General features: G+C 55.7%; 1 protein-coding gene across 3 annotated transcripts; it reads left to right on the top strand.

The window, feature by feature from the left end:
* Positions 1 to 964: 964 nt before the first annotated feature.
* LOC116270368 (tyrosine-protein kinase ZAP-70) lies at positions 965 to 27,772 on the top strand. Of its 3 annotated transcripts, none has more exons than XR_004178418.1 (16): positions 965 to 981; positions 1,418 to 1,526; positions 1,766 to 1,844; positions 12,627 to 13,049; positions 13,707 to 13,867; positions 21,534 to 21,672; positions 21,739 to 21,826; positions 21,910 to 21,956; positions 22,157 to 22,208; positions 23,124 to 23,316; positions 23,857 to 24,063; positions 24,731 to 24,923; positions 25,014 to 25,154; positions 25,252 to 25,364; positions 25,547 to 25,767; positions 26,623 to 26,733. XR_004178418.1 is itself a non-coding variant. In XM_031655587.1 (15 exons), the coding sequence occupies exons 4-15, from the start codon at positions 12,648 to 12,650 to the stop codon at positions 26,744 to 26,746; spliced, it is 1,860 nt and encodes a 619-aa protein (XP_031511447.1). In that variant the 5' UTR covers positions 965 to 981; positions 1,418 to 1,526; positions 1,766 to 1,844; positions 12,627 to 12,647; the 3' UTR covers positions 26,747 to 27,772. The 3 variants fall into 3 exon arrangements, 1 of the variants encoding a protein (XP_031511447.1); XR_004178417.1 differs by having other exon boundaries at positions 25,511 to 25,767; XM_031655587.1 differs by lacking the exon at positions 25,547 to 25,767 and having other exon boundaries at positions 26,623 to 27,772.

The following is a 27,772-nucleotide window of genomic DNA, read 5'->3' as shown; positions in this document are numbered from 1 at the left end:
AATGGTTACAGGAAGGCAAGCAGTTCCAGGTTCAGGGGCTTTAAATCTATCACAAGGTGAAAGACACGGGGCTTTGGGCGTTACCAACTGGACACAAACACGGGGGCTCTGGGTACTGTTAACCAGGAGAATTCCTGGGAACTGCAGATAAAGCTTGCCACAGTATCTTATCAGTTAATTGCATTCTTGGATGTGCTGGGAGTCAGCTTGCACAAGTTAAGTCCTTGAGGAAGGAGGATGGGTAAAGGTCTGCAAATGAAATGAGCCAAGATGGAGTCTGTCTGGCTCTCTTAGCGAAGGGAGAGTCAATTCAGGCTAAAACAAGGTAGGGTATCACAAGCCCACTTAACAAGAGCAGCAGGACCCCAAGAAGAAGAGCTTTAGGCATCTCCACAGTGGGCCCAGGGCATTTCCACACAGGTCTCTGAGACCCCACAGACAGGAGAGCTGTGACGACTCCTAGTGCCCAAGAAAGCAAGGAGGTGGTGGGCGAGAGGCTCCCAGAGGCCTTGGGGCACTAGAGGGGAGATGGAGCCGAGAGAGAGTGGCTCTGCAGGCCCCCCTCTGAGAGAGTGCGTGAGGTGTGGCCCCAGGCCCAAAGGTGGGTGGGCACCGTCGTGGGGGGTGCACGGGCTGAGGGAAGGGAGGACAGGAAGAGGAAGAGGAGGTGTTGGCCACAGCGGCGTGGTGCTCAGCCAGATTCAGCTTCGTGGGAAAGGTCCCCGGTGGGCCGGGCTGGCACTGGGGGTGCCCTGGCTCTGTGTCTCGGCTGGGTGGCTGACTCCTCCTGGAACGCATTGACATCCTCCAGGCGGGGCTGGGGCTCCTATGGGGACACACAGTGCCCAGGCTTCCAGCCTCCCACCGCTGGCTCCCTGTGGACCCAGCTGCCCCCCACAAGCCTGCGAGCTACCGGAGAGCGAGGGCAGGCTGTCCTTGCCGTCCAGATACCTGGCACAGGAGGGGGTCTCAACCTTCAGGGTATGGGCTGACTCAGTGGGTTTCTCCTCCCTCCAGCTCTAACCTGCCTGTGGAATAAATAAACCACTCCTCTGGGTCGTCTGGCTGGTGCAGGCCCCAGGGAGGCGCCCCTTTGAGGGGAAAATGGGGCATTCTAGTTTCCATGAGCCCTGGGACTCCCCTCCCTCCCACCACTGCTGCCTACCCTCCCGTTCCAGGTACGCAGGCTTCCTTCCGTCTGACGAGTCCTGCTGGAGTCGTCCTTCCTGAACCCCTGCCTTTGCTTAGCCTCATCCCCATCTCTCAGTCCCATCCTGCAGCTGGGCAGGCAGTGCTGGGCCCCGGAAATGCCCTCTTCCTCCCTGGCGCACGTGGCCTGTGATTTTCCTTGAGCACAGCACTTTGTGACTTTGATGTAAACATCAAACACAGCCCCCTTTCCTGTCTTCGCATCCAGGAAATAGGTTAGTTTCAGACAAGCCTGCTTGTTGGAGCTCAGCAGACACCAGGCCTTCCGGCCAGGCCTGGCCCACCGTGGGCCTCAGAGCTGCTGCTGGGGCATTCAGGTGAGTGACTGTCCTCGGGCCGTCTGCCCGTGTCCTGCCACCAGGGCCACCCCAGGGGGTTCTGGGAGACCTGGCAGCGGGTGAACGCCCCATCCATGAGTGAGAAACCCTGGCGGGGTGTGACGTCCTCCCCCAGAGCGTGTGCGGAGAGTGTGAGCGGCAGGGCCTCCCTCTCAGGCTGGGGGCTCAGCCTGCAGGGAAATCCAGACTGGCTTTGTAAGTCCTGATTCTTCACCCAGAACTGGCTCTCCGTTGGCGTTGGGACCAGAGACCCCACAAGTGGCCTGTTTGCTTGGACATCCACCTGTACGACCCCAAGTAAGTGGTGCCTGGGTGGAGTGGCACCTGGCCACCGTCTGCATGGTGGGCTGTGTCTGGAGGAGGAGGACAGAATATTAACCGGGAGTCAGGAGGCTGCTGGGAGGACCAGGAGGGCTGGAGGACTGGGCTGGATGGTGACCGGCTGGAGATGGAGGCAGACAGGGCGTGTGGCCATGCTGAGGGAAGCAGCTCCCCCTCCAGAGGCTTGGCCGAGCCGGGCTGTTCAGGGGACACAGCGAGGCCTGCTTGGTTCCTGGGCTCCTGCTGGGCCCTGTCTGGCTGCATCCTTGGCTCCCGGAAGCAGAGAAAGCTCCAGAGAAAGCGCAAGTGCACTCTAGTCCCCAGGCCCTGTGAAGATAAGGGGGCTGTTCACCAGGGCCGTGAGCTCCATCGGCAGAATGCTGTCATTCCTGGGACGGGTCCAGGGCAGGCTTGAGCCACTTGTAGCCGAGCTCAGGTTAGAGGAAGACCTGGGGAGAGAAAGAGCAAAACCCTGGGTTCTGCATAACTACTGTGTGTTCTTGGCAAGTTGCTCGGCCTCTCTGACCTCAGTTTGTGCATCTGTTAAATGCACATGCAGATATGGGCACCTGGCAGGTGCTTGGTTCCTGACAGTTGGCGAGAGGCTGGGAAACGTGTCCCGGGTAGGAAGGATCCCCGACAGGAAGAACAGGGGTTCATGAGGGGAGCAGCTCGAGATGATTCATGATTCTCGTCTTGGTTAGAACAGCAGGCAGACAGGAGGTGCTTAATAATGCTTTGCTGACAGATCAGGGTCAGGGACTCCTAAAGTGCCCCCTGTGAAGGTGCCTCCTGCTGAATCAGGGCTGCTTTCCCTCTTCTCTCACCGGCCCTCAACCTGCGGCCCTTTGCCCTGGCAGTGTTGGCTGAGGTGGTGATGTCTTGTACTCTGAGCCACAGGGGGCTGGCTGGCGTTCTGGCTCGCCACTCACCAACTGTGTTGGAGTGGATAGCCAGTCACACCATCTCTCTGTGCTTCCTCCCAGTCACATCTCTCTGTGCTTCCCTCCCGATCACCCATCTCTCTGTGCTTCCCTCCCAGTCTGCATCTCTCTGTGCTTCCCTCCCAGTCACATCTCTCTGTACTTCCCTCCCAGGGCTCTCGGGAGGATAAAAAGAGACTTGACTTCCTTATCACTGCAGTGCCTGGCACATACAGGTGTGGAGGAGGCGTCTTGCTTCAAACCCTCATTATCTCACTAGCTCTGGTGGCCTTGGGCTCTGGACTCCTGTTCCTATACTCTCTGAGGCTGCAGCACCTAGACCACCCCGTGCTGACCAGTCCCTGCCCCACCCCAAGGTACAGGGTTAAGGCAGCCGTTCTCATCAAAGCCAATTTTGCCTCCTCCCATCCCCCTGGGACAGTTGATAGTGCCTGGAGACAGTTTGGGTTTTGACCCAGCGGGTGTTACTGGCATCTAACAGTGGTTCAGGACAGGAATCCTGTGAACAGCCTACAAGGCCCAGGACAGTCCCACGCTGTCCCCTCATCTCTTTCAGCCCCTATCCTCCCGACTCACACCGCCTTTTCCTGACTCCCTTTTACAGTCACAGAGCCTGAGGCCCAGAGAGGGACCGCTGGTTGCTGAGGTCACACAGGCAGTGGAGGGCGGAGTTGGGGGCCTCCCTGGAGGGGCGGTGGAGGGGCGTTGTTCAATCCACAGACACTTAGAGAGTCTGCTGGGTTCGGGAATCTGACCCTGACCCTGCCCCAGCCCGGCTCTCCAGGGTCTCCTGATAGCCATTTGCTGGAGAGGTTAGTGCTGCCTGCTGCGTTGGACACACCTGGGTTCCAATCGTGGCAGCCCCTTGCAGGCTGCATGTTCCGAGCGTGACATTGACCTCTCTGAGCCTCAGTTTCTTTAGCTGAGGAGTGGGATAACAGTCCCCAGCAAATGGAGTTGTGGTGAGAATTAGACTAAATGACTAATGCTCGTGAAGGGCTAGGCTGTCCCCAGCACAGAGGCTGTTGTGGTTGTCCTTACACACTTGACAAACATTTGTTGGGAGGAAGCAGGAGCTTCCATAGAAAACAAGACAAGAGCCATGGGCCGTGCCTCGGGGAGCTCAGCCTGGTCAGGGACGGAGGAGCAGAGACAGAGGCCATCAGGACTGTGATGTGGCAGGATGGGGACCCTGGAAGCCTGGGGGAGGTGCCTGACCCAGGCTGGGGAGGGGGCGGGGCCCATGGGATGCTTCTGGGAGGATGGGACAATGGAGGACGCCTGAAGCCTGAGGCCCAGGAGAAGCATGCAGCACTGTTCTGGGCTGAGGGAACAGCCGGTGGCCAGGATCCTCAGGACGGGCCCCTCCTCTCCCACCGTGGGTCAGTGGAGGAAGTCCCTAGGTCCACCGTCCCCCACCCAAGGAAGCCCCTGTGGCCCCTCACCCTTCCCCAGGTGTCAGGTTCCATGGGTGTTCAGAGGCGTCCCCACCCCCCCCCCCCAGCGGACTGCAGACCTTTGTAGGTACCTGGTATATTGAGCACTTACTCTGTGCCGTGCTGGTATAGGTAGGGGAACGAGACAGTCTCCACTCCCGTGGTGCTTACATTCTGGCAGGGACAAAGGTACTGTGTCACCAAGTTGATACAATGTCATCTCTCTCATCTTTTAGGTGTGAAAGACCATAAAGTTGGGTCCGAGTCTCTAGGAAGGGAGAATTTTAGAGGGGGATGGGAGGAAGGCAGGGGAAGTGACTTAAGCTGAGGGAGAAGCCTGAATAAAGTGAGTGTGGTGGAAGGTGTTGGGGAAGGAGTGTGTGTCTCCAAGCAGAGGACAGACAGTACAAAGGCCCTGAGGCTGCACTGCTACCTAGTTTGTCCAAGGAACCTGAAAGGAATATGCTTTCACAGTGCCAAGTGGACATGGAGGGGGAGGCCGATCGTGAGGGGGTGACAACAACAACAGAAGGGGCCTTGAGGGGCCACCCACAGAGACTTGCATTTCACCCCAAGTGAGGTGGGAGCCTAGAGGGCTTCCAGCAGAAGAAGAAGGAGGATGTGATGATGGCACTTGTGGGGGCCAACCGTCCTCTCACCCAGAGTCCCTACCAGCCCGGGCTGGGGCACCTTCACTACACTGCTTTCCAGAGGTCTGGTGAGGCTTAACTCGCTGCTCAGGCTGCACCGTGAGCCATGGTGGCTCCACGATCCCATGGTTTGGAATCGTCCCTGGGGCTCAGGAAAAGACATATGGAAGGAGGGAGCTATGCATGCATGGCTAACACTGCTGCTGTGTGTGTCATGGGCCTGCCACCAGGCTGGCATCTGCTGGTGTGTGCCTATGCTACTGCCCTCTGTTGAAGTGAGCTGGGCAGCCCAAGCACATCTTGGGGATTAGGAGCAGAAACGCACGACTTCAGAGGGACTTGGGGTCTCAGGCAGGACTGGGGGATGAGAGAAACCAGGGGTGGGTGTGGGAGACAGCAGCAGCTTTGGTGGGGGAGAGCGTGTGGGGAGGTGGGGGCAGTGGGGACGGGCCCGTTCAACACAGTGTGCCTTGGGTGGGGACATGTCCAGAGCCTCTCCCAGCTGGGGGACTACCCAGGCAGGCCTGGCTGGGGTGACATCATCTTGAAGGCCTCTGGCTGTGGTGTGGGGCCTGGGCAGCCTCTGGCTGAGGACCTCTGTTCAATGCTGCTCCTGCCGCTCCCTGGGTGGAATCCTGTAAGCCCCATTGTCTGTCTGCTCTGGCGATGGGGCATGTAATGGGGGCTTTAGTGCCAGAGAATGTCCTGTGAAGCAGGCTTAACAAACCATAAGCACTGTTGAATAGGTGTTACCAAGATTAAGTGGCAGCTGGAAAGGGTCCTTCCATGTGTGGCCTGTGACCTACCAGGGGCTTACCCCCAATGCTGCTTTTCACAGCATTTGGCTTCTGTGCAAACCCCTTGACTCTTTTTCTCCTTTAAAAGGAAAACATGTTTGGGGGATCTGTGTAGTCTCTCCCATATACATGTAATCTATGCCTTTGCAGAGCCCAGGGTGAATGGGGGAGGCACCAGGCCTTTACCCCAGGGGAGGCCAGGTGAATGGGGGTTCCAGTGCTTCCCAGAGCCAGCAGAGTGAATGGGGTTCAGACCTTTACCCAGGCCAGGTGAAATGAAGTTCAAGGACCTCTCTCTGGAGGGGAGCCAGGTGCAGATAAGGGGTTCAGGCACTTTACCCCAGGAGGCCGTGGTGGAATGGTGGTGGGGTGCCAGGCCTTTACCCAGGAGGCGGGTGAATGGGGGTTCAGGACTCTACCCGGGGAGGCCAGGTGAATGGGGGGTTCCAGGACTCTACCCCAGGAGGCCAGGTGAATGGGGGTTCAAGGACTCTACCCGGGAGGCGGGTGAATGGTGGGATTCCAGGCCTTTACCCCCAGGAGGCGAGGTGAATGGGGTGCCGGAAGCCTTTGCCCCAGGAGGCGGTGAATGGTGGGGTTTCCAGGCCTTTGCCCCAGGAGGCCAGGTAGATGAGTGGGGTTCTAGGCCTTTACTCTTAGAGGCGGGTGAATGGTGGGGTTCCAGGGTCCTTCAGGCCAGGCTCAGGCTTCCTCCCGCTGTCGTCCCTCTCAGGGCCCTGGGCTGTGGCGTGGGGCAGGTGCCCCGTGGCTGCTCTACTGTGATCTTTTCTGCTGGGATCCTGCTGGGATCCTGAACTGCTCTGAGCTCAAGAGGGAAGCTGGCTGGGGTCAGCTAGGGAGAAACCGTGAAGCCAGGCTTGGGGCATAGAACAAGGCTCCCACACGCCCAGGGACCCCAAGGGGTGGGAGCTCCCACTTGGAGTCCTGCGGTAGGGTGGCCCAGGCAGGGCCAGACGGGGGCCGAGTCTCAGGGGTGGAGTCTCCCTGGGAGGCTGGATGCACAGGAAGGGAACGCAGCTGAGGCAGAAACATGTGATCCCTGCCTGGGGTCTGGGGTCATCGAGGGAGCTGTGACCAGGTGGCTTCCTTTGACAGCAGACACTTCTGGCTACCTTTTCTTGTCTTCAAATGCTCTCCCCTCTTGCCCCGGACTTTTCATCTCTGCCACCTCTGCCCACCTTCTCTGGCCTCCCAGCATCTCTGGCCGGGGTCACAGGGGCGTTTATGTTTTCTGTGAGGACAGTCAGAGAGGGCTGGGGGTTGGAAGGGGCCGCCACAACCTGACCACCGCCTGCTATAGGTGCGCTGTGATTGGTTGTCCCTCGTGGGCGTGGGACGGCGGGATGCAGCGGTGCAGGAAGAGAGCCTGCCTCTGGGACTCCTTAGCCTCAGATTGCGGGATGGCAGCCTGGGCTGGGCCGAGCCTCCCTCATCTCCTCTTCTGCCCCTAGCCTGCTTCCAGCTGCAGGCCACTGCACCTGTGGCCGTGGGGAGGAGCTTCTCAAACTGTGTTGGCGACAGTTTCCCTGCCACAGCACAGAGCCAGGGACAAGCTTTGCATATGGTGCTTGGACAAGCCCTCAGGTTGCTGCCTCATCCTCTCGTCTCTCATGCTTTGTGGGGTGACTCTAGGGGTCTTCAAGGGAAGGGGCTGGCTGGGCTGGAGAGGGCGAGGAGGAGGGAGGCAGGAAGGGGTGCACTAGGTGGAGGGTGCTGTGTGGATAAGTATGAATGTCCTTTGAAGGGGAGAAGCAAGTAGCAGTTCAGCTGGGGCAGCGGGCTGGGAGATCAATGCAGTAGACAGTAGGATGGCAGGGAGGCCTGGGGAAAAGAATTGCCGAGAGCAACTTGCAGACTGTGGAGCTCAGCTCTGTGGGGAAATGGACACATGGGACAGGCCAGCCACAGGAGGCAGCATGAGCGTGCCATCTGGATCTTAGTTGGTTGTGATGGCCGGAAGCAGGTGGTGGGATCAAGGAAATGATACCAGCACCGGCCGGCCCTCAGTCAGGCAGAGATCTGGGCTCGGGAGAGGGTGGGTGTGGCAGCATGTATGGCTACTGACAGGATGACCCAAGCAGGGGACAGTGAGCAGGATGGTCAGAGGGTGGAGGCAAGCCGGGGTTGTGAAGGACCAGAGAGGTCTATGAGAACAGAGCAGGAGGGAGGAGTCATTGGTGGCTGGCCTCAAGGGGACCCAGGTTGAGGAGGGTCACAGAGTGCTTGTGTGGTGCACACAGACTGCCAGGAGTGCTATCAGTGCTGGAGAACAGCCTAAGAGGACGGGTGCCAGACCGTGGAGTCTGGCTGAGAAGGCTGGGGAGTCAGGACATAGGGTTGGGAGTGTGGGCAGCCTCAAATGCACTGTTGCAGGCTAAGCACTGATCTGTCCATTGTGTTTGTATCTTCCAAATTCCCTTTCCCCTTCATCAAAATTTGGGGTATAAGTTACATACAATAAAATTTTATATCATTTTAGTAGAAAATTCTGAGATTTGACAAATGCATATATAGCCCAGAGACTACCACATCAGTCAAGATACAGACTGTTCCCCGAATTCCCTCCTGCCCTCTGTCATCCTCCTTCCCCAACCCCAGCATGAGAAAAGCATCCCCTGGTGCGTTTTCCATCCCTGCACTTGTGTGTGGAATCACCAGTTTGTAGCCGCTGACCTGGCTTCTCTCACGCAGCCAGGCCTTTGCGGTGTATCCGGTGGAATCGTGTGTCTCCGTATGTCGTTCCACTTACTGCCAGTAGGAATTCCACGGTAGGCATCCCGCGGTGTATCTCATTCATCTGCTGGGGAAACATTTAAGTTATTCCCTAATTTTGGCAATTGTGAAATAGAACTGCTATAAAAGGTTCCTGGGTAGGTTTTGTGTGAATGCAAATTTGTTTCTTTACAGAGTGAATACCTAAAGACCCCTCATGACTTTTTTTCTTTTTTGAGATGGAGTTTTGCTCTGTTGCCCAGGCGAGGTGGGGTAGTATGATCTCAGCTCACTGCAGCCTCCACCCCTGGGTTCAGATTCTCCTGCCTCAACCTCCTGAGTAGCGTGCCGCCCTGCCTGGTTAATTTTGTATTTAATTTAATTTATTTATTTGTGATTTGAGATGGAGTCTTGCTCACCAGCCACCCAGGCTGGAGTGCAGTGGCACCATCTTGGCTGCAAGCTCTGCCTCCCGGGTTAGCATGCTTTCTCCTGCCTCCAGCCTCCTGAATAGCTGGGAATACAGAGCCGCCTGCCTGGCTAATTTCTTTTTTTTTTTTTTAGTAGAGACAGGGTTTTTCCTGGTGTGCATGGGATGGTCTTGATCTCCTGACCACCGTGATCATGCTCATACCAGTGCTGGGATTGCAGGTGTGATCCTGCGCCCAGCCCTTAATTTTTGTATTTTAATGGAGGCGGGGTTGCACCATGTTGGCCCAGGCTGGTCTCAAACTACTGGCCCCATGTGATCCACCTGCCTTGGTGCCAGTGCTGAGGATTACAAAGCGTGAGCCACTTCACCCAGCCACTTCATGACTTTTTTCCAAGCTCTTGTGGAATGGTGACCTGTTTCTCCAGGTGGAGCCACAAATACAGTCCCGCTGGATCTCTGGAACACCCACCTGTCCAGGACCCCCCCTCAAGCTTGGCCCTCCCAGCCTCACCATCACAATTGGCTCGTGTTACAATGCAGATCCCTGGCCTCCTCAGCTACTCTGACCCAGACCTCACTTGATTCCCATTCCAGTGCTGCTTCTTTCAGCTCCAGAGCCCATCCTGGACACCCGGGCGGGGAGCCTCTCCACACACAATTCACAAAAGCATTCAGGCTGCCTTGGTTCCATTTGCATAACTAAGAAGGGGCGGCCAAATTCCTTCTCCAGTGCAAACTTATGCCTGGAAGTAGCCTTGCTGGGCCTCTCTTAGTAGAGAAACACCTCATAGCAGCTGTGATGTTTTTTTTAGCATTCTATGAAAACTTACCAATATGCAGAGAAAATGGGAATTAACTGTACTGCCAACCAGCTTCCTGCTAGATTCAGCAGGATTAATGATTTGCTATAATTGTTTATCACATACAGTTGATCAACACTGTTTGTGAAGTTCTTATTTGTGAATTCTCCTACTTGTTAACAATTTATTTGAAACCCTAAAACCAACGTGGCACTTTTGTGGTCATTCTCAGACATGAAGTGGCAAAAATATAGGTCACTTTCGATACATATGTTCCCACTGAGGGATGCACAAGGCAAATGCTCTCATCTGCTGCAGACAAGTGTCTTTTTTTCATATTCTTTTTTTTTTTTCTTTTGAGGCCCAGTGCTTGTATCACCAGGCTGGAGTGCAATGCGTGATCTCAGCTCACTGCAGGCTCCACCTCCTGGGTTTACCACCATTCTCCTGCCTCGGCCTCCCAAGTAGCTGGGACTGCAGAACCTGCCACCACATACAGCTGTTTTTGTATTTTTAGAGACAGGGGTTTCACCATGTTAGCCCAGGATGGTCTCCATCTCCTGACCTTGTGATCTGCCCGCCTCGGCCTCCCAAAGTGCTGGGATTAGAGGCGTAAGCCACCGCACCTGGCTAATCTTTTTCATGTTATATTTGGTGGTGCCACATATTTTGTTTTTTTATTTTATGTGTTTTTTTTTTTTTTTTTTTTTTTTTTTTTGAGATTGGAGTCTCGCACTGTCGCCTGGGCTGGAGTGCAGTGGCAGTGGCGTGATCTCAGCTCACTGCAACCCTCTGCCTCCCAGGTTCAAGCAATTCTGCTTCAGCCTCCTGAGTAGCTGGGATTACATGTGCCCGCCACCACGCCCGGCTAATTTTTTGTATTTTTAGTAGAGATGGAGTTTCACTATGTTGGCCAGGATGGTCTCCAATGCCTGACCTTGTGATCCACCCGCCTTGGCCTCCCAAAGTGCTGGGATTACAGGCGTGAGCCTCCGTGCGTGGCCTATTTTATCTTTTTAAAGACAGAGTTTCGCGCTTGTTGCCCAGGCTGGAGTGCAGTGGCCTGATCTCGGCTCATTTCAACCTCCACCTCCTGGGTTCAAGAGGTTCTCCTGCCTCAGCGTCCCAAGGAGCTGGGATTACAGGTGCCCGCCACCACCTCTGGCTAATGTTTTGTATTTTTAGTGGAGACAGGGTTTCACCATGTTAGCCAGGCTTGTCTGGAACTCCTGACCTCAAGTGATCCACCCGCCTCAGCCTCCCAAAGTGCTGGATGACAGGCATGAGCCGCCGCATCCGGCCTCACACATTTTGAATGTTTGTGCTTTTTGTTGGTGATTTCACTGGTTCATGTGGCCCCTAACCATAGTGCCGAGATGCTGTCTAGCATTCCTAAGGGCCAGAAGGCTGTGTGTGCCTTACGGAGAAAACATGTCAGATAAGCTTATCGTTAGAGTGCTGTTGGCTAAGTGTTCAATGTTAGTGAATCAACCAGGTATATTAAATAAGGTGCCTTTAAGCAGAAACTCGCAAAAAAACAAGGTTATGTCTTGATCAGTTGATGAAAATGTAAACAGAGGCTCCTAAGAATCTAACTCTACATTTCCCCTAGGACGGATAGTTCTCTATTTGCTAGTTCAGTGTTTGCGTTGACTTTACAGAACTGTGGAGAACAACAGGAGTCAACTGTGTCTCTCTGGCTGTCTAACCTTTTATCCGTCCCTCTCGCTCTGTGTGTCCGTCCATCAGTGTTATTTTGGGGGGTGCTCTCAAACTAGATTACAGTCCTCAGTTCCCATCACTCCTAAACATTTCTGCACACAGATTGTTACCTAGGGTTCAATATTTTATGTTTCTTTTTTAATTGAGGGAGGCAAATACAATTAAATGAACACATCTTAAGTGTACGTTCTCTTAGTTGTGGCAAGATCAGACACTTGTGTAACCCAAGCCCTGTGAATATACAGGACGTCACCATCACCCCAGAAAGGTGAGGGCAGGCAATTTTAAGTTATCTGCCTTACCAGATGTCCATCTGTCTAAATAGCCTTAATTCCTCCTCCCCTCAATCACACGTTTTGTTTGTTTAATAGCTGTATCAAAGTTCACGTTTTGTTTAATAGCTGTATCAAAGTTCACTTTGAGATTAAACCCTAATGTATTTAACCAGTCCCCTAGGGATGGATATTCAAATTAGCATATGTTCTGTAGAAACTTGCCAAGGAAGGCAGAGGACAAGGCGAGGGGGGCCTGCTAAGGCCGAGGGGAAAGGGTCAGTGGAAGGGACACGGGAGGCTGAGAGGTAGGGCCCTTGGGTGAACAAAGCTGGGTGCGGCCTCACGGCTTCTGTGCATGCCGTCCCCTCTGTCTGATGCGCTGTCCCGCGCGCCTTTTGAAAAGTTGGCTCCTCCTTCAGATCTCCACTCAAATGCTAGCTCCTCGGAGAAGGTGACCGTCCTAGCGAGAGCCACCTCCTCTCTCTCTTAATGTCACTCCACTTTTTTCCTTTGTAATGCCGACCTCAGTCTGTAATGATTGTTTTTGTTTCGTTCTCAGTTTATCTCAGGCTCTCCCTCCATAGTGTTGCATTCGGGAGGGCGGGGTGGGACCCTGTCTGCCTCGAGCGTGCATATCCCCAGCACTGGGCCTGAAACACAAGAATTCAGCACGTAGTTGGGACACGAAGGGATGGGTACCGGTGTTGGTGCTTGGGGACCAGCTGGCGTGCCTGAGTGTCCACATAATGTCTCTGGAAAGTCAGAGGGGGGTTTGGGGCTTCTGGAGCTGTGCCCAGCAGGCTGCGGCTTCTCTCCAGGTTGACGGGCACAGAGCAGGCTCTGCCCCTTGGCGCGCTCAGCCTGCGGCACTGATGCCCTCCACGCGGAGTCTCTTGCGCCGTCTCTGGGCCCCACGCACCGGGTTCAGGAAGGCCCTGATGTGCCTCCGACCCTCTGTGAATCCGCAGGTTTGGGGAGGCCCAGGGGCGATGCCAGACCCCGCGGCGCACCTGCCCTTCTTCTACGGCAGCATCTCGCGCTCCGAGGCCGAGGAGCACCTGAAGCTGGCGGGCATGGCGGACGGGCTCTTCCTGCTGCGCCAGTGCCTGCGCTCGCTGGGCGGCTATGTGCTGTCGCTCGTGCACGACGTGCGCTTCCACCACTTTCCCATCGAGCGCCAGCTCAACGGCACCTACGCCATCGCGGGCGGCAAGGCTCACTGCGGACCGGCCGAGCTCTGCGAGTTCTACTCGCGCGACCCCGACGGGCTGCCCTGCAACCTGCGTAAGCCGTGCAACCGACCGTCGGGCCTGGAGCCGCAGCCGGGCGTCTTCGACTGCCTGCGCGACGCCATGGTGCGCGACTACGTGCGCCAGACCTGGAAGCTGGAGGTGAGAGCGCGGCCTGGGGCGCGGGGTCTGGAGAGGCGTGGCCCGAGCGGGGCAGTCCGGGGTTTTGGGGGATAGGAGGGAGGAAAAGGTCGTCTTCCCCATTCAGTCCCCTTTGGAAGCTGGAGAGGTGGGGCACTGGTTGGGGAAGAATCTCAAAGGAGGCCTCAGAGGTAGGGGCTCCGTGGTGGCGGTCGCCTTCCGCAGGCTGAGCGATGCTATGGTGCGCCACTGTGCCAGATGGGAAGGTGGAGGGATGCACTGGGCCGGGCGAAGGCGAGGCTTGGACTGGGGGCGGGGCTGAGAGGAGGGTGCGCGGGGCCAGGGTGAGCCCTTAGGGTAGGGCGGCTGTCCGGGAAGATGGGCTGTAGTCTTGCACAGCCTGAGTGACGCCACCGTGCACAACCACCTGAATTAGATCTTCAAGCTGGAGAGACGCCTGGGGCCGTGCTGCAAGGTGGGGGTGGTTCCTCCCTAGCTGGACTGGGGAGGGGACCATGGAGGTGGCAAGGAAGTGGTCCTTGACAACCTTCATAACACGCGCTAGGGACGCCTGGGTGAGGTGGGGTGGGGAGTCCTCTGGGACGGGGCTCCCGGAAGGGGGTTCCTGTGGCGAGCACTAGGCCGCACCTACAGACCTCCTCGACTTTCCTTTTATAGGGCGAGGCCCTGGAGCAGGCCATCATCAGCCAGGCACCGCAGGTGGAGAAACTTATTGCTACGACGGCCCACGAGCGGATGCCCTGGTACCACAGCAGCCTGACGCGTGAGGAGGCCGAGCGCAAACTTTACTCTGGGACCCAGACCGACGGCAAGTTCCTGTATGTGGGGCCCGGGGTTTGGGTGTGGTGAGGACTGGGGCTCGTTGGCAGGGATCCTGGGGACTGGGGCAGACGTGAGCGTGCAGGTGGGCCGTGAGGGTGTGCCTGTGCTCCCGTGTGCAAGTGGGTTGTGCGTTTTTGATGTGCAAAGGAGCTTGCGCATGGGGAGGTAGAGGCAGTAACCAGGAAAGCCTCCAGAGTGGGTCCCTTGGCCTGGCTTGGAATCCCGCTTCTGCCACCTGCTGGCTGTGGCCCTTGGGCAAGTAGCAGACCTTATTTGTCTGCCTGTTTCCCCTCCTTCAATCAACAAATATTTACTGCATACCTACTGTGTATCAGGCACTGAGGACATGGCAATGAGCCAAACAGACACAGTACCTGTCTTCATGGGGCAAGTGGACAAGAAAAGGAATCAGTAAAATAGAGACCCTGTCAGATGGTAGTCAGTGCCATGTGTGCAGGTGGGGAGGGGTCGCAATTTGAGATTAGGTGGTCGGAAAAGGCCTTCCTGAGAAGGTGACTTTTGAGTAAGGGAAAGAAGCTGAGGAGTGAGCTGTGCAGCTTTCAGGGGGAAGGGTGTTCCTGGAAAAGCAATGGCTGGTGCAAAGATCAGGAAGCAGGAGTCTACCTCGTGTGTTCCGGAAACATTGCCATGTGCCTGGAGCTGCCTGAGTGAGGGGAGAATGGGAGGAGGTGGAGGGGAGGCAGGGACTTCAACTTTTCCTCCAAGTGAGGTGGGATCCCCGGGAGAGTGATGAAGCAGCCCCCTCTAACTGTCCTGTGGCTGACAGCGGTACCTCCCCCCGGGGTCCTCTAGGAGGATTACATGAATTAGTACGTGTGAAGCGAGAGGATGGTAACTGACATAGGAAAAATGTGGTAAATGTTAGCTTTTATATGTGGGTGAACGTGCGTGTCTGAGCCGCAGCTGAGGCCGTGTGGCTGTTTGTGAATTTGTTAATGTGAAAAAAATCTCTCAAAAGCTCTTTTCAAAACTCTGAGTGTTCAACAGCCCTGCTGGGGCTGTTGCTTTCTGGTTTGGACACGGGATCTTTTCTATAACAGATGGTGTCCAGGTGCAGCTGAGGTCACTCCGGCCTCAGAATACAGAGAAACTGGTGCTGCCTCTTTCCCATGACCTCAGGAAGCCCAGTGTTTTCCCCCAAGAAATCTGTGGGGACAATTCCTGGGCCTTCCTTCTCATGAGTGCTTCTTGGCCTGAGCCCCTGCCCGGCAGATCCCTCGGGTCACCTGCTTCCCCCAGGGCTGTTTCCTCTCCTGAGGTCAACCCACTTGGAGGAAATGACCACATCCCTTGATTTTCCTCACCCATGTGAAGTTTCTGTAGATTGCTTGCAGGCTTCTTCGCAAGATGCAGCTCCCTCTCCAAGATTCTGTTGTGGGCTGATAGAACAACTCTTTTTACCCTGCCATACAGATTCAGATTTAGGCTGTAAATTGGAGTGGAGTTTCCAAAGTTTCTGAGGGAATTCTTAGATACATGTTGCAGATAATACTCAACTTCTTGAGTATTATCTTAGATTATTATCTTAGATACATGTTGCAGATAATGGCACAACTTCTGAACAGCTCAGGACAGGGCTGTTTAAGAGGAAACCTTTGCATTTGTATCAGTTAGCTTTTGCTACGTAACAAACATCCCTAAGATTTATTGGCTCAAAATGACAGTTATTACTCTTCCCGATTCTGTGAGCTAACTAAGCAGTTCTGGTTTGGGTCATCTAGGCTGGTCCTGAATAGGCTGGGATGGTTACACTCACACGACTGGCCATTGGCTCAGTGTCACCTGGGTGATGGGGATGAGCTGGCCCAGTGGAGTCATCATCCAGCAAGGAGCTGGGGCTTGTTCGTGTGGTGGTGGCACAGGGTTCCCAAGATCAGTCAGAGAGGAGAGGGCAAGTTCAAGCCTTTGTTTCTGTAATGTCACCGATGTCTTATTGGCCAAAGCAAGTCACACGACCAAAACCAAAGTCACTGTAGGGAAGGGACTCCCTAAGGGAGAGGAATGCAGGGAGCCATTTTTGCAAAAGGTTGGTTGTAGGATTGGACCAAGGGGGTTGTCATGAAGGTATGGGCATTGTGAACATGGGTGTTGGGGGCTGTCCCTCTTTTCTTTTGGACTGTCAGCCTGAGGGCAGGGGCTGCATCTGGAGGGCTCCGTCTTGCAGTACATGGTGATGGCTGGTCCAGGTGTTACCCACCTTTCTCTAGATGTTACATCACCCCACCCCAGGTGTGACCCTCACCAAGAGGTTACTAACATTAGCTCACACATCTCACATGCTCATATCCCCCTCGTCCAGACATGCTACCCCAGGTGCCTGAGAGCCCAGGGGCTCTCCCCAGGCTGGACACAAAGAAGGCTCTAAGCCCTTCCTATTGATGTAACTGATTCTTTCCTCCCGTCTCTGCTTTCTCCTTCATAAAATGTAAATTCATCTGTCTTTGATTTTATAATCTGAGTTTCTACTCTGGTTTCCCCCTACATCCCCAATGTAGCTTTTCATCCCCGCAGTCTCTGCCTCTCTTCTTAGTTTTCCTTTCTTATTCTCTTTCCCTCCCCGCCCCCATCTCTCTTCTTCATCCTGCACTCACACACACACATACAGGTCATGATTCTGCCACTGTAATGGCTTAAAAATTTCCCCCAGATTCCCTAAAGCCTCCTGAGAGTGACAGAGGATTCTAGGGGGTGGGAGAGTGAGCGGAGGATTGAACAGGTGGGATTCGGGCCCCCATTCCACTTGAATGACAACAGCAGCTCGGCTTTGATCAGTTTGCTATCTTAGGCTTCCATATACAGTATTGTGTGGCAAAGGTTTCACTGCCCGAAGGAAAAGTTCAAACACTTTTTGTGTAACACAGCAGAGCTCATGACAGGCTTAGAGTTAACCAGTCTACTGAGATTAGAGGAGTCTCAGGAGAGCCAGGGTCAACAGCTTTAAGCAGCTGTCTGTGCATTGCACGTCAAACTGGCGTGCAGTCTCCCAGGCAAATAGGACCAGCGTTGGAGGTGGGAAGGTGTGGCTAGGAAGGAGAGATGCCCAGCATCTGGGCATGACATAGAGCCTATGGCTGGCAGTGAGGTCCAGAAACAGCTGGCACAGTGGTATGAGGGACAGTGACCATTCTGGGTAAATGTCAAGAGACCAGAAGCAGCTACAAGGAACCCAGCTCCTGGAAAATTAGGCAAGGCACGCTTTGGACAGAAACTGTGAGAGCTTCTTCTTGCGGTTCCTGAAGTCTATAACAGCTTTCTCAGGGCTCAGGGTGTGAGAGAAAGACACGTGCCACTCAGGCCTGGAGTGAAGACCAGGACCATGCTTACCGTTGAGCACAGTTCATAGTTGCCGAAGAACGGATGGAATCGTACCCAAGCCTGTGCGCTGCCAACGCTGGCCTGTTTCTGTGTTATTGGCATCATTTTATGGAATCGGCTGATTTGACTTGAAAAGAAACTTGCCCTGGAAAGGGCCTTTAAGAGAGTACACTGTCCAGTGTTTCTTTTTTTGAGACGGAGTCTTGCTCTGTCACCCAGACTGGAGTGCACTGGTGCAATCTCAGCTCACTGCAACCTCTGTCCCCCGGGTTCAGTGATTCTCCTGCCTCAGCTTACCTGAGTAGCTGGGACCACAGGCGTGCACCACCACGCCCGGCTAATTTTTGTGTTTTTTGTAGAGACAGGGTTTTGCCATGTTGGCCAGGCTGGTCTCAAACTCCTGGCCTCAGGTGATCCGCCCACCTCGGCCTCCCAAAGTGCTGGGATTACAGGCATGAGCCACCACGCCTGGCCTGTCAAGTGTTTCTTATCCTCTCCTGGAGCGCAGACCTCTTTGGAATCCTACTGACTGCCCCTTTCACAATCCCCCAAAACATATTCACCTCAAGGACTTTGCAGACAGTTATACAAGATCATGGTTGGTCCTGAACCTCGTCCTTCGAACCCGTTTCAGGCCAAGAAGTTATGATTTAGACCAGTTATCTCATTTTATACATAAGGAAACTGAAGCCCAGCGAGGATTAGCAGTTTATTCAGGGTTTCACAGATAATCTGTGACAGAGCTGGGTGTTAGTCCTAGGTAGCAATTAACTGCACAGTCAGAAATGCATTTGAATCCTGGCTCCACTTCCCACCTCTTACCAACTCTGCAGTTTAGGCAAGATACATAATCTTGTGCCTCAGTTTCTTCATCTGCAAAATGGAGATAACAATATTACCTACTTTGTGGGGAGTGCTGTGATTATAGGACAAATATGTGAAGAATTTAGAACCAATATCTTAATAAATAAATGGTAGCTCTTTTGTTTTACAATCATGAACCAGAGACAGATGCAGCTCTTAAAGGTTCTGCGTATTATTTTAAGAGCAGAGATACAAGTTGATTTTTTAGCCTGTACTTCTGGCTTAAGTGCAAGTTCCAACTGCAAGAACCAAGAACTGCCACTATCTAGCATTTTTTTTTTTTTGGTAAATAAAGTAGAACTTATGGTACTGAAATATATGTGGTGATAACACCAATGTCTTAGCCTGTGTGGTTATTATCTGGGAATTTGCGGCTGCTCTTTATGAACTCATGTGTCTCTTTCCAAAGAGTGTATTGGTTAGCATTTCCTGTGTAACAATGTGCTGTATTCACACCCTGAAACGTAGTGGCTTAAAACAATGGTCATTTACAGCTGGGTGTGGTGGCTCACACCTGTAATCTCAACACTTTGGGAGGCTGAGACGGGCAGATCACCTAAGGTCAGGAGCTTGAGACCAGCCTGGCCAACATGGTGAAACCTTGTCTCTACTAAAAATGCAAAAATTAGCTGGGTATGATGGTGAATGCCTGTGATCCCAGCTACTCGGGAGGCTGAGGCAGGAGAATTGCTTGAATCCGGGAGGTGGAGGTTGCAGTAAGCCAAGATCGTACCATTGCACTCCAGCCTGGGCAACAAGAGCAAAACTCTGTCTCAAACAAACGAACACCAGTCATTTATTCACTCTTGTTTTACATGTCAATTTGGCTGGTTTGCTTGGTAATTTGGGCTAAGTTCAGCTGGGTGCCTCTTCTGCTGGGTTTTTGAGCTTACTCATGTGGCCACAGCCAGCTGGAAGATTGGCTGGAGCTGGATGGTCTCTGGGATGGCCTCACTCACATGAATGGCTATTGGCCACTCATGTGGGGCACCTTGGTTCTCCTCCATGGGCCTTCTCTAGCAGGCTAGCTTGGACTCATTCCCATGGTGTTTGGAGAGCTGCCAGGAAAAGCAAGTGAGGGCAGGCCAACCTCAATGCTCAACTACTTTTCAAGTCTCTGCTTGTGTGATGTTTGCTAATGTCCTGTTAGCAAGGCACATGGTCAAACCCTGATTCAGGAGACAGAGGAGGAGACCCCACCTATTGATGCGAAGAGCTCCCTAATATTGTGGCTGTTTGTCTCCAATATTCCACACGGAAGTTTAAATAAACAGGGAGGAAATTATTAGTTCCAGAAGAAAGAATGAAAGAGACAGACGGAGGGCCGGACACGGTGGCTCACGCCTGTAATCCCAGCACTTTAGGAGGCCAAGGTGGGCGGATCACGAGGTCAGGAGATCAAGACCATCCTGGCTAACACGGTGAAACCCCATCTCTACTAAAAATACAAAAAATTAGCTGGGTGTGGTGGCAGGCGCCTGTAGTCCCAGCTACTCAGAACCTGGGAGGCAGAGCTTGCAATGAGCCGAGATCGCGCCACGGTACTCCAGCCCAGGCGGTGGAGCGAGACTCCATCTCAAAAACAAACAAACAAACCAAAAACAAAAACAAAAACAAAAACAAAAAACAAAGAAAGAGACAGAGGAGGGGAGATGGGAGGGGAGGTTTGCTGTTTGTTGGAGAGTGACTTGGCATCGAGTCTTCGTTGTCAGTTTAAAACTTCAGGTTGTGACCCTTAGGAGGTGTTTTCACTTCTCACAGTCCCTGGAGACCATCACCTCCCGGCCAGCCTGCCAGCTGCCTCTGACTGCCACAGCTCCGAGACCCCCAGGGCCAACAGCCCTCCCTCCTCACTGGAAAGCTGCACTTAACAGGAGCTTGTGCCAGTGACTCAAAATAGAAATGTTTTGTGGGAGATGTTGACTGGTGTCACTGTGGGGTTTCACGTGATGGCGTTGCATCTGCTGTCCCAGCCTCATGTCTCTGTGGGACGTTTGTTTCCTAATTTGTGGCAGGTTTCTCTTCCTTGCCCTTTTGTGTGCCCTCATTGCCCCCTGCCTTGATTTCCCATCTCTCCACATTGTCTCCAGACTGTTGTGGGCTAGCCTGGGAACTGCCCCACCCTTCACTGCGCTGTTCTTTGGGGAACATGCTGTCCAGGAATGGAGGGGATGGTCACAGCTGGACCTCTCTGCTTCACTCAGGGGACATTTCCTAAGGAGGGGCCTCATTGCAAGGTGGGCCCACGGCTGCCTTGCTCACTGCCGTATCCCTGCACTCAGAACAGTGCCTGGCCTGTGGTCCGCAGTCCGTAAAGTCTTGTCCAGTGAATGAACACCCGCAGGCAGGGCCAGGCCCGGTCTGAGAATTTGCACCTTGGAGGGTGCAGCTCACAGGCCATCCCAAGGGCTCTTCTGTAGGGCAGTGCAATCCCTGAGGTCAGGAGTTGGCTGCTTTTGCCCTCCACAGCTTCCCTGGGGCCAGCTGCCCTCCCTCCTCACTGGAAAGCTACACTTGATCCTGCAGTAGAGGCTTGTGCCAGTGACCCCAGACAAAACTGTTTTGTGGGGGATGCTGACTGGTGTCACTGTGGGGCTTCATGCGAGGCGCCAGTGTCTGATACTAAGTTGGTCTGTGTGTATGCGGGATGTGTGTGTACCCAGGGCTGGAGGGGATGGGGGGACAGTTTCTTACCCCACAAGCACACCACCTTTGAGGGGCTCAATTCCCATCACAGACATGGAAGATTTATATATTTATTGTGACAAAATTCCAGCAGAAAGCAATTGAGGGTCTCATTCTAGGAAAGGTCCATCTGTTATGGAACTGGTCAGTCTTGTGATGAGAAAGTGACTTGTTCTGATTTGCACAGGGTGCCCTGTGAGCTGGTCATGAAGCTGCACCTACCTGTACCTGTGTGGGTCTAGGTGGAAAAGGCTTTCTCTCCCCAGGAGAATGGTGCTAGGTCCACCTGTTGAAGGCTCTGTGTCTGTCATAGAAGACCAAGTGCCCCCCATGGTTGGCTGACTGTGTGGCCAAGTGTACCCTCAATGAGTGCCTGTGGATGGCTCTCTCCCTGTGGATGGCAAGTGGCCATGGATGGCCAAGTGTTCAGCCACGGGGGACCAGGTGTTCCCCAGTGGATGGGTGTCCCCCTCCTCCATGGCTGAGTGTCCACTGCAGGTGGTCAGGTATTCCCTGTGAATGGCCATCTCTTGGCTCTTGGAGGACTGTGCATTTTCCTGGGAACACAGTCATGGCCCCTCCCCCGCCCTCTGCCGCTTAGCCCATCATCAGCAGATCTGGAGGCGATGGGGGCCTGGCCTGGCTTCCCCAATCCCTGCAGCTTCTCTGCAAGGCTCCTGGGTGTGGAGCCCATAGGGTGTGTGTGGGGGGAACCGGGGCACGGTAGGAGGCCCCCAGGTGGCTCTAGGGGTTACATCCCTTCCCTTCCCCTGCCAGGCTGAGGCCGCGGAAGGAGCAGGGCACGTATGCCCTGTCCCTCATCTATGGGAAGACGGTGTACCACTACCTCATCAGCCAAGACAAGGCGGGCAAGTACTGCATTCCCGAGGGCACCAAGTTTGACACGCTCTGGCAGGTAGGCCGCCCGTGCAGCTTGTTCTGGGGAGGAGAGGAGCCTCTGCCAGCTGCCTGCTCCCTGCAGCTGGTGGAGTATCTGAAGCTGAAGGCAGACGGGCTCATCTACTGCCTGAAGGAGGCCTGTCCCAACAGCAGCGCCAGCAGCGCCTCAGGTGCCTGCAGCGGGCGGGTGGGCGGTGGGCGGGGCGGCAGGAGACCTGGCCCCCAGCCCTCACTGGCCCTTCTGCTCCCCCAGGGGCTGCTGCTCCCACGCTCCCAGCCCACCCATCCACGTTCACTCACGTGAGTTGGGGGCACCTGGAGTGTGGCCTTGGGGATGGAGCTGGGGGGTGGCTGTGGGGGAGGCTGGGGTGGAGGCTGGGGTGCCTGTGGAGCAGAAGAGGCTGTCTCGCCACTGTCTCTGGGAGTCCTCAGTGGACATGGGTCTCCTGAGAGGGGATGGATGTCCCCAGCTCAGGCCTTGCTGACTCTGTGGCCTTTAGCCTCAGAGACGGATCGACACCCTCAACTCAGATGGATACACCCCTGAGCCAGGTGAGCGGGCAGAGGTGGGGTGTGGGTTGGGGCTCATGCCAAGCCGACAGCAGGGTCCCTGTCAGGGATGTGGGGTTTCACGGGGACGCCGTGGGCTGGGCCGGGCCAGGCTGTGGCAGTTGGCTTGGTTAACCCCTGTGACACACATGCGCATGCCCATCATGCCTGCCTGTGCGCAGGTACGTCCCAGTGTGTACTGACGTGCAGGGAGCATACCTGGCCCAGCCTGGGGCTCCCCAGACACACGTTTGTTGAGCGCCTACTACGTGTCAGTCACGTTCCGAGGTCACTGTGTGTATGAGCCACCGAGCCCTCCTGACATGCCTTATGAAGTGTCTATGGTGATTACCCTCACTTTACAGATGAGAGAGGGAGGGCTCTGTCTACGGGGATGTGAGGCAGTGGTGGGGACGGGATGTGAACCCAGGATGGACCCCAGAGCTCATATTCCTAAAATGTTGCGGGTGCTCCTGTGTCTCATGGGTGGGTGCAGACCTGAACATGTGTGTGCAGAGAAGATAGTTACATGTACACCCAGAAGCTCACCTTCGGAGGCCTTGTAAATGTGGTTGTGTGCTGCATACACAGACAGGGACAGGTCTGGCCATAGGTGTACACGTACGAATGCACACACATGCACACCCCAGCTGGCACAGTAACGGTGCCACGTGGATACCAATGCACCTGCCCCTAGAGTCCACCCTCCTGTGGCCGCACGGTGCACCCACAGCTGTGGCCAGGAGTGTATGCCAGTGCCTGCGTGTGGATGTGCAGGAACACGCATGGGCACCCACCTGCCTGTGCGTGCTCCAGGGACGGCACCCTTGTCTGGGGCTGGTGCTTGTGGGGGCTGAGGCTGCCCTGCTCCCCACGCCCCTGCCCCTGACCTGGGAGCGTACGGCTGTGTGTGCCCAGCGCGCGTAACGACCCCAGAGAAACCGCGGCCGATGCCCATGGACACCAGCGTGTATGAGAGCCCCTACAGCGACCCAGAGGAGCTCAAGGACAAGAAGCTCTTCCTGAAGCGTGATAACCTCCTCATAGCCGACATTGAACTTGGCTGCGGCAACTTTGGCTCAGTGCGCCAAGGCGTGTACCGCATGCGCAAGTATGGCTGCCCCTGCCGTGGTGGGGGCTCCGCCGCATGGGGACAGAGGGGAGCGGCTTCACCAGGTTGTGGGGTGGGAGCCAGGATGTCTGTCTCACAGCAGTTTGCCTGGGAAACAGACTCTGGGGCAGGACATTGCACACTGGAGGATTCCCTGAGAGAGCTCGGGACACCTGACGGGGGTGGGATGTAGGCCTGGGCAGGGGGAGGTGGCTGAGCTGCAGTTACCCAACCCAGCGGAGCTGCAGTGGGGTCCCCGATCCGTGAGTCCACTGGCCCCTGACAGGCTGCCCCTGGGGAAGGTGTCACTTTGGATTCCTTTTGGCAATGGGCCGTTCCCGGCGAGCAACCCGGCTGGGAGCTGTTCTCAGCAGACACTCCCGGCCGCAGGGACATTGAGCGCCTGGGTCCCAACCTGGGTGGCGACCGCAGTTGTCTACCGCACAACTCAAGGGAGAAGGGAGATGGGTGGGTGGGGGTGTGGGGCCGAGCAGGGCCGGTGCCCCTTGCCCACACGCCTGCCGTGGCCGGGTCGAGCAGGAAGCAGATTGACGTGGCCATCAAGGTGCTGAAGCAGGGCACGGAGAAGGCGGACACGGAGGAGATGATGCGCGAGGCACAGATCATGCACCAGTTGGACAACCCCTACATCGTGCGGCTCATTGGCGTCTGCCAGGCTGAGGCCCTCATGCTGGTCATGGAGATGGCTGGCAGCGGGCCGCTGCACAAGTTCCTGGCCGGCAAGAAGTGAGCACCAGCACCGGGTGGGCCCAGCCATCGGGTGGGTGGGGCCCGGGCTCGGCCTGGGCATGGTGGACACACACCCGCACGCATGCATGTGTGGGAAGGACCTGGCTCAGGGGCAGCGAGGAGGAGACAGTGGGAGACAGTGAGGAGGGAACAAGGGCCTGGGCGGACCTGACGGTTCCTGCCTGGGGGTCCAGGTGAGTGGTGCCGTGGCTGCCTCCTGGTGGCAGAGGCAGAGGCGAGGAGTGCGGTGGGTTTTGGGGAGATCCTGATGGCAGAACTGCCAGGGTTTGCTGACAGATTGGGTGTGAGAGAAAGAGGAGCTGCTGGAGGGGACAGTGGAGGAGCCACGTGGGTGTGCACGTGGGGACGGGGACAATCAGGCCACATTATCTTTGAGATGCCCGTGAGACCTCAGCACGTCAGGGGTGCAGGCAGAGGTCTAGACTTGGGAGTCATGGCGTGTGGGTGATCCCTAAAACCTCGAGACTGGATGAAGGCAGAGTTTTTGCCTGTTTTGTTCACCGCTGTGTCCCCAGCGGGTACTCAATAAGCGTTTTTGAACACATGGTCACCTGGCTCATGCCCAGCTGGGTCAGAGAAGCGTGCTTTGCCCCTGGGAACTTGGCTGGTCTCCCAGCTGACCCCGCCTTCCCCGCCACCCCAGGGAGGAGATCCCCGTGAGCAATGTGGCCGAGCTGCTGCACCAGGTGTCCATGGGGATGAAGTACCTGGAGGAGAAGAACTTCGTGCACCGTGACCTGGCGGCCCGCAACGTCCTGCTGGTTAACCGGCACTACGCCAAGATCAGCGATTTCGGCCTCTCCAAAGCACTGGGCGCCGATGACAGTTATTACACCGTGAGCCTCTGCCCTGTGATGCCTGCGTGGACAGGCTGGGTGGGTAGAGGGTCCCCGAGCCCTGACCCGGCAGCATCTCCCCCTCCCCAGGCCCGCTCAGCAGGGAAGTGGCCGCTCAAGTGGTACGCACCCGAGTGCATCAACTTCCGCAAGTTCTCCAGCCGCAGCGACGTCTGGAGCTATGGGGTCACCATGTGGGAGGCCTTGTCCTACGGCCAGAAGCCCTACAAGGCAGGCGCGGGCAGAGGCGGGTGGGCGGTGCGGTGGGGAGGGGGAGGAGGAGGAGGACCCTGGTCACTCACAGGTGTGTCGGCCCTGGTTTGAGCAGAAGATGAAAGGGCCGGAGGTCATGGCCTTCATCGAGCAGGGCAAGCGGATGGAGTGCCCATCAGAGTGTCCGCCTGAACTGTACGAACTCATGAGCGACTGCTGGATCTACAAGTGAGTGCCGGTGGGGTGGGGACCCGGCTGGGCTGACCCCTGGGACGTCCTGGTGCCGGATGAGTTGATGTCGACATAATGCCATCCCACCCAAAGCCCTTCACCCAGTTCATGGCCCTTGCAGCCACCCCCAACCCCCCACCCAGCTCTCTGACACACCGGGGTTTGCTGTCCTGCTCCAGTGTGCCCTGCCCTGCCACCCCACCTGTGGGCCTGTGCCTCAGCATCTAAAACCTCAGTCATCACTCAACACATGGACCCTGCAACACACAAACACATCCATACTCTGCTACTCAACCTATGACACTGACACTCGGGGCATGAGACGGTTCTCCAGTACCCACCACTCCAGTCCCCACCAGCCAGCATGCAGCACCCAGCTACTAGACAGGCGAGCACTCAGGTACCAAATTCTCATCTGTTCCAGCCCCTACCTCTGCCTGGTGGAAGCCCAACCTTCAAACATCTCAACTCCTAACACCATCAATATCCCAACTTCCCATCAGACAACAGGCAACACACACCCAAACAAGCAGACGCCCTAGACTGCCCGTGCAACGTGTGGACACTCTAATGCATGACTCCCCACTGGCCAGCACTTAGGACACTGACACCCAAATACCCAAGCAGCCCAACAGATAAACACCCTCTCTGGCCGGTCTACCCTCCTGTGACACGTGTTAATTCGACCTCCATCAGGAAACACCCAGGGTACCACACCCCAGTAGCCAAAGAGGCTAGCACCTAGCACCCCAACACAGTCCATGGATACCCCATGCTCAGTACCCTTAATACTGCAGCTCCCCACTGGCCAGACCCACTGCCATGCTCCAGGCTTCTGCTGCTCACCAGCCTCACACTCCCTCTCGTCTAAGCCCTCGCCCAGCCCACTGATACCCTGGCCCTGGGTGCACGCGCAAAGCATTAGCTTTCTGTATCCCAGGTCCCCATGGTCAATAGCTGCCACTCTGACACCAAGTCCACTCAGTCCCCTGAGTCGTCACTGGTTAACGCTCAGTAGAGGGTCATCCCAGCACCCTGTGTGTGGGCAGCTCTGCCTCTTAGGCTGTGTGGCATCGCCCAATGCTCTCACACCCCAGAGGCCTCTCCACCACCCAACGTCCCACCACCCCAACAGCCCTGCTGACTCTCTGAGCCCCGAAAGTCTACCTCAGCCAAGCACTGTGCATGGCCACCCTGTAGTGAAGCTGGGTCCTGGGGGTGTGGTCAGCAGCCTGGATGTACCCCACCCCCACAGGTGGGAGGATCGCCCCGACTTCCTGACCGTGGAGCAGCGCATGCGGGCCTGTTACTACAGCCTGGCCAGTAAAGCAGAGGGGTCCCCGGGCTGCGCACAGAAGGCCGAGGCTGCCTGTGCCTGAGCTCCCACCGCCCAGGGCCTGCAGCCCTCCACGCCGGCTCTTCCTCTGCCTCAGCCCCACCCCAGGCCCTGCAGCCCGGCTGAGCCCTGCTTGGTTGTCTCCACACACAGCTGGGCTGTGGTAGGGGCGTCTCAGGCCGTGCTGGCCTTGTATCCCCTGCCTGGCCCCTGTCCTCTCTGGCTGCGGAGCAGGGAGGCCCAGGCGGGTGGGGCCGTGCAGCCTGGGCTGGTGGCTCCCGGAGGGCCCTGAGCTGAGGGTGTTGCTTACACGGATGCCTTCCTCTGGGCCCTGACCCTGGAGCCTGGGTGTCCTCGGTGGTCAGGTGTAGATAACCAGAATAAACTCAACTTCCCTCTTGTCTGAGTGCCGTCATCTTTTCCGGGGTGAGGGTAGGTGCCAGGGGAGAAGTGGGTTATGAACAGTGCAGGGAGGTGACTGTTCTTGTGTGGACTGAGCCTGGAAGGGACCCCCGGGAAGACGGAGCTGGGTCCCACTCTCCACCCTAGGGGCACCTTCATGTGAGTGAGGGGCTGGGGTGGAGTGGGGAACCTGAGGCCAGGTGGGTGTGGGCCCAAGGGCTGCGTGCCCGGCTGAGCCCAGCTCCCCTGCCTGTGTGGAGACGGGTGTGCTCCATGCCAGGTGCACGTTCGGATCACCTGGAGCGATTTTAACCGATGCTAACCCCCCTCCCCCATCCAGATGGGGTCTTCACCACCCCAGGGGTGCCTCGCAAATCCTGAGAGATACCGTTTTTCCTTGGTAGATGCACGTATTAGCTCCCACATAAACTATTACTGAATTTGAAAAATACCAAAATGCAAACATTCTTTTAAAATTGTTTTAAAAAATAATGAATGAAGAAAAATTACATCAGTTAATTTAGTGGTTGCTTAAATCATCTGGTTTGCAGACAGTTCCGTTTTATTAAAATTCACTCGTGAGTCGCTGAACAATGACTTACATTATTATGTAAAATATATCGGACGGCAAATAAATTGTGACTTTCTTTTATGGTCATCATTATTA

This window comes from Papio anubis, chromosome 14 (genome assembly GCF_008728515.1).
Source record: "Papio anubis isolate 15944 chromosome 14, Panubis1.0, whole genome shotgun sequence".
Taxonomy (NCBI): Eukaryota; Metazoa; Chordata; class Mammalia; order Primates; family Cercopithecidae; genus Papio; species Papio anubis.
The sequence above is the reverse complement of the archived record's forward strand: the minus strand, read 5'-3'. Positions and strand labels throughout refer to the sequence as shown.